General features: G+C 45.7%; 1 protein-coding gene and 1 non-coding gene across 2 annotated transcripts; one reads left to right on the forward strand and one right to left on the reverse strand.

Annotated features, from left to right (window-relative positions):
• Window positions 1-219: 219 nt before the first annotated feature.
• Window positions 220-11,886, reverse strand: LOC112554428. Its single transcript, XM_025222204.1, has 4 exons — window positions 11,626-11,886; window positions 4,516-4,943; window positions 2,617-2,648; window positions 220-1,737 (listed from the first exon to the last, which is right to left on the reverse strand). The coding sequence occupies exons 2-4, from the start codon at window positions 4,938-4,940 to the stop codon at window positions 905-907; spliced, it is 1,290 nt and encodes a 429-aa protein (XP_025077989.1). The 5' UTR covers window positions 4,941-4,943; window positions 11,626-11,886; the 3' UTR covers window positions 220-904.
• LOC112554737 lies at window positions 9,386-9,504 on the forward strand. The gene has a single exon (XR_003097302.1). It is a non-coding gene; the product is annotated as a 5S ribosomal RNA (ribosomal RNA).
• Window positions 11,887-14,599: the final 2,713 nt, after the last annotated feature.

The following is a 14,599-nucleotide window of genomic DNA, read 5'->3' on the forward strand; positions in this document are numbered from 1 at the left end:
TGTATGATTGATGAGGTGAGGCACACTAGCAAACTTTGGTTGATGTTTGGTTGATGAATGAACAGATTGCCGATTGTTTGATTGGTTGATTGGTTGGTTGGTTGATTGATTAAATAAGTTACAATGGCAGACTGACTGGTGTGTGATTGATGACCACCCGTTGTGATATGAATGAACTGATGTGTGGGATGAATGGATCACGTGGTCAGTCAACCGTAGCTGGCCCACGTGCAACATACAACGTACCACGTGTTCTGGAGATTGTCACTAATTGAGCAACTCACACTTTGTCGGAATAGACATCACTGAAACAAATGACATGGCATCAATGTGCAGACAACACATTCTACAAGTCTTTTGAAATGGTTTTCACAAAACAAGCATAAAACCTGATTGTTGACACATCGGCAGTTGTACTACATTCGCTTAAACCAAGAATCTTGGTAGAAGTTGCTGCCAGTAAAGTTAAGCAGTTAAGGCGTATGTCCATCGTTATTTGTGTGAACTTGGGGAGAACAAGTCTCGTCTAACATTACAATAACCTGTAAAATCTCCACCACTGCCACACAGGTAACCTTGTAGTCTACACCTGGGGGCTTGTAGTTTCCCATGCCCCACATCAAAACATCATGTTATATATTTCAGTAGGGCTCAGTCACCCTCTCTCTTTCTCCGCCTATCCTGACAAACATCTACGGTTTTCAGGTTTGGGTTCGAATCCCACATAAAACACTTATCATCATGCTGCTCAGCATTGGCTGTTCTGCGGCTGTTGATCATCAGCAAAAGGTAAGACAACCCTTAATCCACCATCTGATGGAGGAGAGAGTCGGTGGTCACCAGTGGCACATTGAGTTAGGGGTTGCTTTGTCACCTGGCGAAAAGCAGCAGGAAGTGACGTTAGTCACGCGGAGGATGTGTGCGCATGCTCAGTCACGTGAAGCTGCTCGGTCCTGACAGTGTTGAGGCTGATGGCGCCGTTGGTGGAGGACAGGTCCCAGTGTTTCGGGGCGTATGGCGCGGCCCCGCCGCCGTGCATCCTCTTGCGCACCTGACGGCGGAACCTGCGGCTGGTGGCCAGGTAAATGAAGACGTTGCCCACGTGGTGGGACATGCCGATCTCCTTGATAACGACGCGGGCTGTGTAGTAGGTCAGGTAGTTCCGCCAGGTAGGGTCGGCCCCCATCTCCTCCACTGGCATGGGGGAGCCTAGGGGTATGACGGTCTGGATGGCGAAGACGATGGTGACGGGTAGAGTAGTGAAGATGAGGTAGAAGGACACCCACAGCAACGTCACAGTGGTGGCCGTGAAGTTGTGGTGGCTGCTGCTGCTGCTGCTGGAGCTGGTGTCGATGAGGCTGGTGGCAGCGTGGTGCGTGTCGCGGCGGGAGGAGGTGCGGCGGGCGGCGTGCTGCTGGCGGCAGGGGTGCGCGGTGGGCGCGGCGCTGTGCGTGCTGCAGTCCTGGAAACGCAGGCGGCCCACGTGACGGATGCGGCGCAGTACGCCGACGTTGAGCAGCAGCACCAGCAGCGGCAGCGCGCCGAACACCAGCATGTCCGTGCACCAGCTCCAGATGGAGTAGAACGACTGCTGCTGCAGCTCGCTTTGCCGCACGTGACACTCATCCGACCTGCCGACCTCCCAGAAGTAAGCCTGCGGCGACGCCAGAGCCAGCGACAGCGACAGAAGCGCCAGGATGATGGAGGGCGAGCGTGTACGGCCGAAACCGCTCCGACCTCAACAAATAATATCATACAATAATAGAATAATAGAATATCATACTAATAATAGAATAAAGGCAACAAATAGTACCGATAATGTAAGTGGAACATACAATAGTACAAATACTATAAGAGCATGAGTAAGAAATAACAATATTAATAAATTTTGGAAATTCTAGAGAACTATTATAAATAGGTACAAATAGTGTTATGATGATAAAAAGTACAACAAATACTATGTAGAAAAATTAGAAAAATATAATAAATACATCAAAATAATATAATAATTAATTTTAAAAAAATATACGATTGCTTTTAAATACAACGTGGTGTTGAGGCACATAGACACAGAGTTGAGTTATTTTTATAACACAAAGTAACGGGAAGCAATGCAGACAACATTACAGGTAACTCGTTACAGGTAACTCGGTATCAACTTCAGTTTACAGTCTGCAGCAGTATTACCTGGACCTTCTCCCCCCTAGTGTATGATAGATGAGATGAGTCACAGTAGCAAATGTATGTGTGTTTGGTGATGAATTACTGTAACAGATTGTCTCGTGTGTGGTTGGTTGGTTGATTGAAAGAGGAATAATAGCAGACTGGTCTATAGTAGCAGATCCCAAAGCAAAGCAACAAAGAAGTGGAAGTAAGAAGTAAGTGAAAGAAGCAGGCGAGTAGTGGTAACAAGACAGTACAGGTAAGAGGAGGAGATGATCAGTGTTTTACACCGAGTCAGCAACAAAGACTATATCATGGCAAAGTAACTAGCCCTGTAAACAGATGCCACATGAAACAGAGAAAGAACAGTGTGCCTGAGACACTGCATCACTACTAGAAGTCAGAGGAAGATGAAGGAGCCAAGAGTAGACAGTCACAAGAAAGTTGAGGCACCAAGCAGTGGCCCTCCAGCAACACTTCCAGCTCTGTCAGAGAAAAATACGAACATTATTTTCTATTTATTCCTGTATTGATCCCTTCATTCACATAATTCCCTAGTTATTCGTCATGACATTCTAATAAAAGACAGCCAAATGTCTCGCCGCTTTGGTCCCCAACACCACCATCCTTCCATCAGTAGCACCATCCACATCACCACTCCCATTCTGTGGTGACTGGTCTCCTTGTCTTCCATTTACAGAGCAGAAACATTTTACTGGCTTATTCATGGCCACTTCTGGCAAAGACATCAGGGTCGTGTGTAAAATCCATTTGACTTTAGAGGAATGTTGAAATCGGCAATAAATCCTGCTTTTACTTTGTAACAAGAGACAATCACAGATAACGAGTGAGTGGCGCGCACGTCCCAGCTGATGGAATGAGATGGAAATCTGTCAAGTCATCTGCAAGGGGACAGTATGTTTTGCAAGAAAATGCAGACGGATTCGTCAGCCGCGAGCCACCCCTACCCCGGCCCCTGTGTCCCTGTAGTCCTCCGTCTCGCGCTTTGTCGGATTCGTCCTCAGCTCCCAACTTCGTACTCGTCTGAACTTTGTGGACTCCCTTCTAGTTCTTCATGTCCCCTGAAAGACTTCTTTAATACCACGGAATGATACTCGATAAAAATGGCGGAACATTGCTCATAATGCGCTAGAAGGTTCGGAATTATACCTTGTGGCATTTACTTGGTATTTTACATTGCAGGATAAGAGTTCTCTAATACAACGGGATGAAGCGCAAATAAAAATAACGAAACACTAGATGTACACGTCTTTTGTTACATTATTTCACTTTCTTCTTGAAAAACTTCGGAAACTTCAAAAGACTTGAAAATATATTAGCAAAACCTTTTACAAAAATAGAGAAGCTTAAGAATGTCTCTGACAGCGGAAGTGACGTCACGGCAAAGTGATGTGACAGTGAGGACGAAAGTGCAGAGTTATTGGCAGACAAAGCAGGACGCACTGATTGACGCTGCTTTGAAGTCTTTGATGGCAATTTTCAATTAACTAATCACACGGCAGTAGTCCTCAGCATGGATTCGTGTCGATTATCCGAAGTCGAACTTAAAATGTCTGCCTGCAGACAGCAGTGGGACGCAAATGATTCACTGCTGATGGACCGGTCAGCGCCCTTGTGGCATGGCGTGACGACCACCTAGTCAGAAATCAAAAGAAAAAAAAAAAACCCAAAGAAAAACAAAGGGAAGAACTTTAACCCGTTGTGAAGTCTGACAGGAGAGTCCACCACCGTGGAAATGCTGCAACGGCTCCACCCCTTTAAACAAATTCGCTGTCCTTGATTACCACTGCAAGTTCACTTCAGGTGTAATGAGTGAACAGTGGAAGTATAAGTGATTGTGACTGGCAATGCAGAGACATCGTCCACTGGAGAATTTTTATTTATCTGAGAAACAATTGTAAGTTTGTTACTATATGTGGATCGTTAACATCGATCATCTAATAGCTATGTCTATGGGCGTGTTTACTTGCATGTTCTAATTTTAAATTATAATAATAATCTTATTGTACAATCATCTCGTGTACAATTGTGTTTGAAATTTAATCGGGTGAGTACGCACACGAGTGATGGACGTAAACATATGAAAGCGGGTGAGAGGGTGCGTGAAGAATTAAAGCCGGTTGGGAGACGATCCAGCAGTTATCTCCTCTTCCCTTAGGACACAGTCAGGTTCATTCATTTTCTACAGTATTTAATATCAAAATATTCTTCAACCAAGTGTTTGCATTTTGAAGAATGCCAAACCCAAGCCCACCTTTAGTTGTCTCCTAGAAAAAAAACTGACGAAAGACAAGTGGAAATGCGCGTGAAACATGGAGTAAGAGAGCTCACCTGAAGGGGTGGCACACAGACAGGAAGCGCTCGACGGTGAAGGCGCAGACGAGGACGACGCAGAAGTACTGGGCGGCCATGTACAGCGTGTTCCACACCTCGCACCACACGGGCACGTTGAGGGTGTGCACGAACCACGGGTTCTCCAGCTCGTAGAACATGTGGAGAGCCAGGTAGGAGAAGTCGGCCAGCGCCAGTGACGTCAGGTAGAAAGCCGCCGTGTTGCACGTGCGCAGGCGCTGGTTGGACCAGATGAGGGCGGAAATGACGTTGCCCACCAACCCGACCACGTACCACAGGGGCGTGACGTACTTGTTGACGGCGATGGCGAAGGGCGCGTGGTGCTGGATGATAGCCATCACGTCACTCACGTTCCACGGGCTCTCCTGCTGCTGCGGGTCTATTTCCGGTGTTGTGGGGTTCATCGTCTGGAGCAGAAAAGAGCGATAGCCATTGACATGTGGGGCACGACTGTGGGGCATGACTGTGGGGCATGACTGAGGGGGGAGGACTATGGGACATGACTGTGGGGCACGACTGTGGGGCATGACTGTGGGGCATGACTGAGGGCATGACTGAGGCATGACTATGGGCAGCGGCCAGCAACCGACTGACTGTTTGTCCTGCTTACACCTCGCACATCACTTTCTTACATATCAAGAACTTTCATCCTCATGTACAATTATATACTCACTGCTAGAAACGTTTCTGTTGTCGAACTTTGACACAACAAGTTTTAAAATCATTCAAAATAAGGATAAGAGTTTTTTTTCGGTCGTGCATGCTGTGGAGGAGGAGGAGGAGATGGAGGACATTTACAGCCTCCAAGCTGCCTGATTCTGATCTTAAGATCCAAAACAGTATTCGCTGTCAAGTCTTTCAACACACCTGCCTGCTGTCTTCAAACATCAGAAAGTCACGTGTCAGATTTCAGACCAGGGCGGAGCCAAAAGACAACGAGGACAATTCGGCGACAAAGAGACCGCCATTAAAGCTGTCTTCACTTTTTGAGAGGCGGAAGAGGGAGGAAGCTGTGATGATTGACGTGTCTTGCTTCTAGACACAGAAGTGCAGGCCAACCCCCGGCCTGTATCCCCCACCCTGCATGACTCCTACAGTCTTCCACTTGCATTTTTTTTTCTTAGCATTACAGATGTGACTAACGGTGACATTTTCAGCTGGAGGTCTTTTCTATTTTTTACTCGTCTCAGAAAGGAGAGCATACAAAGAGGAGGTAACAGATATAAACCTTTAACGGCCAGAAAGCCGTTGACGGTTTTTGTTGGACTCAGCGTCGCTCGCACAAAAATGGAGAATGTGAGGCCCATAGCCGACATTTATTACCAGCGGCCAGTTCTTCTAGAAACTGAGATGTTACCGGAGTGCTGTGACTAGAAGATTTGTCCATTTGAGCATCCTGTAGAACAAAGTCGTGTGGTGTAGTCACGTGTAGACCAGCTGCTCCATCTGGAGATGAAACAAAAATGTTTTCTTTGACGGGTAGGAGAAGAGCATCACCCTGGCTAGACCCTTGTGCTGCTTATGAAACACAAATGTTTGCTGTGACAAACAACAGGCTGGCGGCTTGTGAAGCTCACGTGTTGCATGTTAAAACAGTACTCGACATGCACTCGGCACATTCTGGAACAATCGATCTTCATGCTGTGAATGTTGCACTGCGCATGTTCAGTCTTTCAGTCTTTCTGTCTTTCTGTTCTCGCTGCCTAAATCATCTCACAGGAAATGAGAAAATGCTGAAGCAGAAAGGACAAAAGATAAATCTCGGCAGGCGTTTTGCTCCTCACACAGCGCAACCCTCTCGATGATGATGATGATGATAAACAATAATAATAACTGATTGTCACAAAGGTGTAATTACAACAGCTGAGTATCTTTGTGTCATTCGACAACCAAGTCTGATTAGATGATCACAGTAAATCAAGGTGCGATTAGACAGCTGAGTAGCTTGAAGATGGATTAGACATTCTGCTAATCTCACCTGTGTAATTAGACAACTAGTCATTTTAAAATACAATGTCTCACAAATTCACTAAGAATTAAACACATTTTCTCGTTTGGTGTGTCTTACACATTTTTCTGTCAAGTATCTGATCTTAATAATAATTCTAGAAAATCTTTATAATTGTTCCGTGACTCTACATTTTATAGATATTTTGCTTTGCTGATATAATAATGTCCAGTTTATTTCAGTATTGAAATTGTCTTTCCACTTTCAGACAACAATCTGTAGAGAGACAACCGTGGCGCAAGTATTGTCCACAGTCCTATATTTTTGTCTTCTTGAGAGTCTGTACCAAAGGTGTTAACGGAAATACATTCGCAACGGATGCAAGCTTCACCGTCCTTATAATTCCTGAATATTCATTAAAGATGAGAATGATCCTAGGATAATTTTTTTTTTACTTCATCATTTTATGGCATCCTACTGACCCCGTATAGTGTATCCTGACATTACTGGCTGACTGCGTGGCTGTAGCTGTGCAAGAAGAGACTAGTGAAAAATAACAGTCCCTGTTATAGCCAATAGACCTGTGACCTGTGTACTGTGACCTGCGTACTGTGACCTGTGTTCTGTGACTTGTGACCTGTGTTTTCAAGCAGAGGGAATTCTTGGTGCATGCCCGTTTTACAGTCTCGGCGCTCAATAGGTTGTCTGCCCCCGACTCAAGGTGTGGGGCCAGATTGCTTCTCCATCTCGTGGTCAGCTGCAAGGCTCCCCAGTCCTCGAGTGTCAGGATCAAGTGCTTGCATATCGCTCATGCAGACGTCTTTATACCGCAGATTAAGGCGAACTTTATTTCTCTCCACTCGTGAGTTTGCCATCGAGAATGTGTTTTAGGATGCGGCCATCCTCCATCAGCAGCCAATGTAGCCGGCGCTGTCTGAGCCGAGTAAACAGACGAGAGAGGCGAGCATGAGACAGACCCACCCTAATATACCCAGGATACCCTAGCCTGTCAGGATATTTCAGGAATTCGACGACTGTTTTACGGATAAAAGGCGTTGTGTGTTCTTTCATAAAACGATTTTTGTTTAAAACATTATTTGATTAAAATAAACAAATAAAATTACAATATCACGATGAGTACATTTTGCATTATTACACTATGCAGACTTCTGTTGGCAGATTAGGTTAAAATTTTTGCCAATTTTTCAATGGTTCGTTTCAGCTATCCAGAATTTATTGTAAATTGTAAATATCTCATAAATGTTTAGTATAACAGAAAGTTAACTGGAGCAGTCTGTCAACATACTATTTTAGCCTAAAATGGAAGGGTAGAGGTTACTGTTATCTTCCTACTTTTGTAGCTGACGACAATCGCTACACCGTCTCCTCTCCCTCCTGCTTTTCTTTTGTTTTTTCTTGTTCATTTTAATCTTCTTCTTTTCTTCTTCTTTTCTTTTTTTCTTCTTCTTCTTTCTTGAACTCCCCCGTGTGTGTTTCTGGTAAGACCGTGCGTGCTGCCAAAGACTTTCTGGACTAGCCTTGACATCGAATCCATTTCTCGTCGCTCAGACGGCGATAAAACTTCTCGCCAGACCACAAACGTCCTCGCCCAGCAATAATGGTAAAGACATAATCCTCTCCTTACTCTTGTGCTTCCAGATGGGCTGACATGCTTTCTTGGGAAACCTTCTTGTGTCTCACTTGTGAAATCGATGTGAGTACCATACATGGTGATGACGACAGCGACTGCGATGGTGACAGACTGCGATGGTGACAGCAAATGTGACAAACAGAATGATAATGACGATGATGATGAACAGAAGGGTGAATGGAAGAAAAACTGCTTTATAAGCCTCTCTATAAACCACTCCATTATCTAGACCTGTAAACCGCTCTTAAACTCTCTACAAACCACTCTCTGACCCTCAAGATTGTCAGAGAAGCGAAGAGACATGAACAAATACCGTCCTAGTGACCGCTCTATTAAAACCTACTATCAACCTCACGATGAACCACTGTACTAACCACACTGTCACTCTCTTTACCACAATGTTTACAATAAACCTCTATAAATCTATGGTAAACCTCATCCAGAGGCATCCAGGACGCGGGGCGAGTGTGGTGCGGGGCCGAGAGCCCTAAGTGTAAGCCATGTACCCTACCACAAGAATGTCCTATCGTGGGGCCCAACCTACATTCCTTTTCAAGCCAACTTGTGTGGCATGAATAGGAAGTAGGGGTAACCATGTCACGTGATTACAGGTTTCTCCTCTTTTTGTTTACGCTCGATCGCTCGATAAGAAAACTTCTTCCTTCACTCTAACCCGGCAGATGATCGCATCCCATTTTGTTAGCCGTGATTTTCTGCTCTTTGGTTGCACTCTGCGGTAGGAGGCTAATGCCTGGTAATCCTCCATCGATCATCTCTGGAATCGTGAGAGAGTCTTTTCGTGGCACAGTTTTTGACACAAACTTTACAGGGTCTTATTGCCATGACACTTTGTCTTCAGCCAACAAGGCCTGGGTCTGTTTGTCATGTGACCACATGTCCACTTGTGGACAACGTCCAAAGCTGTCTGACTAAGCTGTTCCCTTTGGCCTGGCTCCCTCCGTGGGTCGTGCAGATGGGGAGTTGCCTTGGGGGTTCCTTGGTGAGCGGGTTAAATTTTGTTGTTTCCATTGAACATACATCAGTATGAGGTGTGTTGCTCGGGGTGGAGCAGGTGTCTGGTGTTGTTGTCTGCGTTGGTCGCACGGGCTCACCAACTGAGTATCTTAGCTCTGGAGGTTGTCTCGTAGAGTTGGCACACGTAAAGTTCTGTGGGCACACGTAGAACCTTTGCTGGTCTCTGTTAGTGAGTGTACAGTTGTTTTATACAATGTTCTAGACTGTCAACCCTCGCCTACGGCCATACCACGTTGAACACACCGGTTCTCGTCCGATCACCGAAGTTAAGCAACGTCGGGCCTGGTTAGTACTTGGATGGGTGACCGCCTGGGAACACCAGGTGCTGTAGGCAAATTTTTACTTTTCTTTCTTTCATTGATTTCCTAGTTTTCTGTCTTTATTTGTCAGAGGCAGCCTCAGCAGTAAGGCCGACATATGTTGGCATCATCACTGGATTACACACACGCGATGGACGGAAGAGACAAGAGAGGAGTAAAATAAGAAAGATGTTTTCAAAGACAGTGTGCGTGTAGAAACTGTCTCCGTTACCAGCAGCTGCAGCCCCCTGTCCAGGAATTACGCACCAAGGAAACTTCAAAGTGCAGCTCAATGCAATCCTCTCGTTAATTTTGAAGGAAAATATGAGTTTTTCCAGACTGGTGGATTCTGCTCGGTCCTCGGTGTGAGCCGCGCGGGGTCTGAGGTCCTTGACGGACTTTGTGAAGGAGGAAGACTGCAGTCACAATTAGCAGCTGTTGCCATGGCAACTGTGGAACACTTGTCAGGATAGGTATCAGCAGGTGAGACTGGAGATTACGAAGGCTCACAGCGCTCAAGCTACCTAGTAATAGTTGTAGGAAACAGTTCACATCGTCTGTTCATTAGAGTCTGGACGGAAACCTTGACATCGCAGGCAACACCTCAGCCCTCCTCAATGTACTAGTTAGGTTATCTAGGTGAGATTATTCGGGAGAGCAAGGATCTACGCGATACACACCTGGAGTGCGGTAAAAGTATCACATGATAACTGAAATAACTGTTTACATGATGGAGGATATTGCGACAAAGTCTACATTTACTGTTCTTACGATACGTGGGTGAGGCCAAAAGCTGAATAACTTTAGTCAAGTAGTAACCCAAACTGCCAATATTTTGTAGAAATGTGGAGAGTCAGCCCCTGTGGTGTGTACACTACTATACACCATGTAGTGTCACACTGACACACTATGACACACAATATGACACTCCCAGGACATGACAGTTCAGACCTGTTGATCGCTTCTCTCTTGATTCTTTCTTTAACCCTTTAGCTACAAACTGAACGGGCTGGCTTTTGATAACATGTTTTATAAAGAAAATGTAGACATGTTATAATTCAATGTAAAGTCTGTCAGAACTATCAACGAGATTTTCCATTGCAACATCACAAGTAATGAACTGAAAGGGTAGCCAGGGGGGTCTGCTGTTAGTATTCCTATATATCCCCCACCCCATTCCCTCCCCATCTGGCAGATGGCACACCCGCTGGCTGGCCCTGGCTCCACACAGGATGCTTCAACTACCTTTCAGTCAGAGGATGAGGTCAGAGGCAGACGAGCATTTTATTTTAAGCACTTGACCAGTTGGTGAGCGGGAATCGCGCATAATGCCAGTCGCAGAAATAAATGTGAAAAGCTTCAATCTAGGGTCTGTCTAGTTTCCATGGCAACTAGAGGCGACTGCGATGTGCAATGACTGTCAATGCGTTGTCACACGTGCAGTGCTGGTGTTTTGCTTGAGGAGAATGTGTTACAGCACTTGCCTTTGGAATGATGAGCCACTCCTGGCGTGACAAACACACAAAACACATTTTGCTGAGAACTGAAGCCGTGTTCGTGAAACTATATATAATATATAATAATAAATACTTAAGCTGTGTGTGTGCATTCTAGTTTCAGTTTGTCTAAGTGTTCATGCGTCAGAGAGTGTGTGTGTGTGTGCAAGCAGTCTGGGTAAAAAGTAAAAAGAAATGGTGATTTCAAATGAGCAAAGAAGAACGGACATTTTATTTGTTTGTTTCTTGGCATCTTTTTCTCCCACGGTCTCAACATCCCGACCATGGAACACACTAACTCACACACACACACCGATAAACACACTACTCACAGTCCTGCAGCACACTCTACCATTATGTAAATACATTCCAGCCCCACCATTCCATCAAAGATCGTCAAAGACCACGACAGCGACATTATTATCTGTGACGATGAAGAAACAGACCGTCTCTCATTGCGACCATGAAGACAGAACTCCAGGAAGGTCCTGTGCACACATTATGTGCATCAAATCGTGAGTCCCACGCACTCATCATTTACCAGGCGTTCGACGAGCTTTGTAATGTTGAGGGCGATGAAAGCCTGGCCCGCCAAGACTACAACGTCCTGGTGGGCAACTATGTGTGGAGAGAAGGGGTTAATTGAATGTTAATACCCACCTCACAGGGCCGGCTTCACGCTGTCGGAATAACGAGTTTCCTTCCTCACCACCGACACCATTACAGGCAGGCGGCGACCTTTTATTGCCGGACACTGCAGCCCATCGCCCGCGCAGTAATGAGTTTTGGCCGCGAGTGGCGTAGTGCTACGTGAAATGAGTTCTCGCCGCGAGCGACGACGTAAAACTACGTGAGCCTGAGACGAGAGTGGCGTAGTGCTACGTGAAATGAGTTTGAGCAATGTCGTAGACACTGTGAGTCACTCACCAACCCCCTTACCCTCAATGGTCACTATTGTATACGGCCTTGGGTGCCGTGGGTACCGGCATGCTCATGTCCTCCACGCTTCTGGACAATGCCGGTAGTCCAACTTGGAAGGTCAACAAAGAACCCAACCAGACAGAAAATTACTAAAATCTACGGGACTAAAATAATTTCATTTTCTTCAAGATGTAATTTTTTATTTGTGGTTTCCAGCAGTCATTAAATATCTTCATGGCATCTGCTCCAGTTAGTTTTCGCCATTCCTGTGATAAATCAAACAGAAGCTTTCGTCGAGCGAGTGCTCAGCACCAAGTAGCCGCTAGCTGCATGGCTATCACTACTAGCAGTCATTTAAATTGCTAATATGAACACTTGAGTTTATAAGTAGGTCTGAGTCTCCAAGCAGCGGTGCACAGCTGGCTCCAGATGACAAGTAAATCACGTGACGTCAAAGTCCTCGTGATTTTCTCGCTCGTTTGTAGGCGGCTTGGGGGAGAAATGGCGGTTGTGTGAGTTTCCGTGGGTTGCATGGTTTTCTGTGATTTTCTTTTGCATCAGCACAACATTGGTCTTGGCTAGCCATAAATAGACACCCAAAGGTCTCGGTTTGCCACAGGTCGCACAAAGACGGAAAGTAAGTTCCATCTACTTCCTTTATGTAATGCAATGCTCATCATTGAGAAAGGTTATCCTTGTCGCACTCAATCACATGATCAACCCAGACACACCATTCACCATACTCTGTCCATCTCAACCACCAAAGTTCTCGTCTACTCACTTGTTCTGTCTAAACTAGACTACTGCAACTCTCTTCTTGCTGGCTGTCCACAGTATCTCATCCACAGGCTTCAGAAAGTCCACAACTCAGCTGCTCGTCTCGTTTTCCGAACTTGCAAATGTGAACATGTTGCACCACTTCTTCATTGTCTTCACTGGCAACCAATTAAAGATGGAATAGACTTCAAGCTCATAACTCTGTGCCATGGATTCTTTGAAACCTCCTCCCCCCACTACTTATTGAAACATTGTCTGTCCACACTCTTGCCCGAAACCTTTGCTCCTGATCAGACCCCCACATTCTATCCTCCCTCCCACAAAGACAGTCACACACGGACACCGGACCTCCTCCTGAGCAGTGGAACTCTCTTCCACATCTCATTCGCCACTCGGACTCCAAGGCGACATTCACACGCTCTCTGAAAACATATCTGTTCACAAAGTACTATCCCTGAAATCTATCCTTCACTCCCTGGCAATACTGTCTGGCATGTATTACATGGTTACATCAAGTACGGCTCCAACTGTTGACAGTATCCTTCATACCTTCATCCATTGCTCTACATTTAGTGCCTGTATCTGTGCATTACAAATAATAATAAATAATAGTAAGTCCCTCGTACTGTCCATCTTACAGCACGGATGTGAGTCTGCTTGCGAATGCAAAGAGGAGAATCCAGACATCAGAGAAAAAGGCTTGAGGCTGGTCAGAATATCGGACATGAAGCGCAAAGCAATGACAGTGCGTTCAGCACGGATGCCACCCCGCAGGACCTCAAAACCCACTTCTTGCAATAGTCAAGCCGACCAGGCTGGTCTAGTTTGACCACGTGACCTGGCACGACATTCTGCCCGAGGCCGTTCTCCAGGGTTACTTGAAGGGAGGTCGACACCAAGTAGCAAACGTGACAGAATTTACACGGAGGACCTGAGTGGCGAGTGGATGCAGTCTGTCCAGTCGCTCTCCCTGACGACCATCACTGGCGGACCAGCAAAACCGTTTTTCAAAGGATGAATGAACGGATGTCATTGAACATTTTTGTGAATTTCGGGCACATGGACCATTTTATTGATAAAAAATTTATTCATTTTAATAGTTTTATTACAATGTTCTTTCTAACAGATAGTCGCTGAGTGGCTATTGAATGACTGCTGCAAGACAAATGTTAAAAATGTCTTCAGTAAATCAATGATAAGTGAGGTTGTTATCGATGTCGAATGTGGAGCCGGGGGTGGAGATGACGACTGCGCATCACCTCACAAAAGCAAAGACAAACACACAAACAACAAACAAACAAAACTATCCAGAACCTGTAGGTTAAGAAAACCGACTCTATACATCTGTGCATCAGAGACAAGCGACATCTTTGTACAAAGTGAGCAAAGCCCGGGGACAAGACAATCAATGGATTGTTCTCTAGTGACGGAGGCCCGGACTGTCAGACCTGCCTGGGTGCCGAGGTGGGAGTGATTCCAGGAGCTGCTGACCAAGAAAACTTGCTTTTTGCCTCCAGATTAATGACAGTTTGACGGGGAGCCTGTTTTCCCAGTCAGTCGCCGTGAAGCACAGAATTGCCAGTATTCTCACACACGCCTGCCGACAGACATTAATCGCCTGGGAAACACTGCAACAAGATAAACGTTTGTTCTCAGCCTTCTGTCGATCACATTTCCTCCCCATGTTACTTCGCCCTTTTTCATAAAAAGTCCGTTTGAAGCAGGTTGGAGCAAAACATGGCGATGACAATTGCTTCTGCATGCGGACAGGATCAGCGCCACCAGAAATGACAGATTTTTGTCACGTGACTCTACTTTTCCAACATGAAAGTGTAATCGATGAAAATAAACCTTATCCATTGCATATTGCAATTATACTGGATATTAAAAATGACTCCTACAAATGTAATAAAGGGTAACGGTCAGGGGACACGCC

The sequence above is a fragment of the Pomacea canaliculata genome, linkage group LG13, assembly GCF_003073045.1.
Source record: "Pomacea canaliculata isolate SZHN2017 linkage group LG13, ASM307304v1, whole genome shotgun sequence".
Lineage (NCBI taxonomy): Eukaryota > Metazoa > Mollusca > Gastropoda > Architaenioglossa > Ampullariidae > Pomacea > Pomacea canaliculata.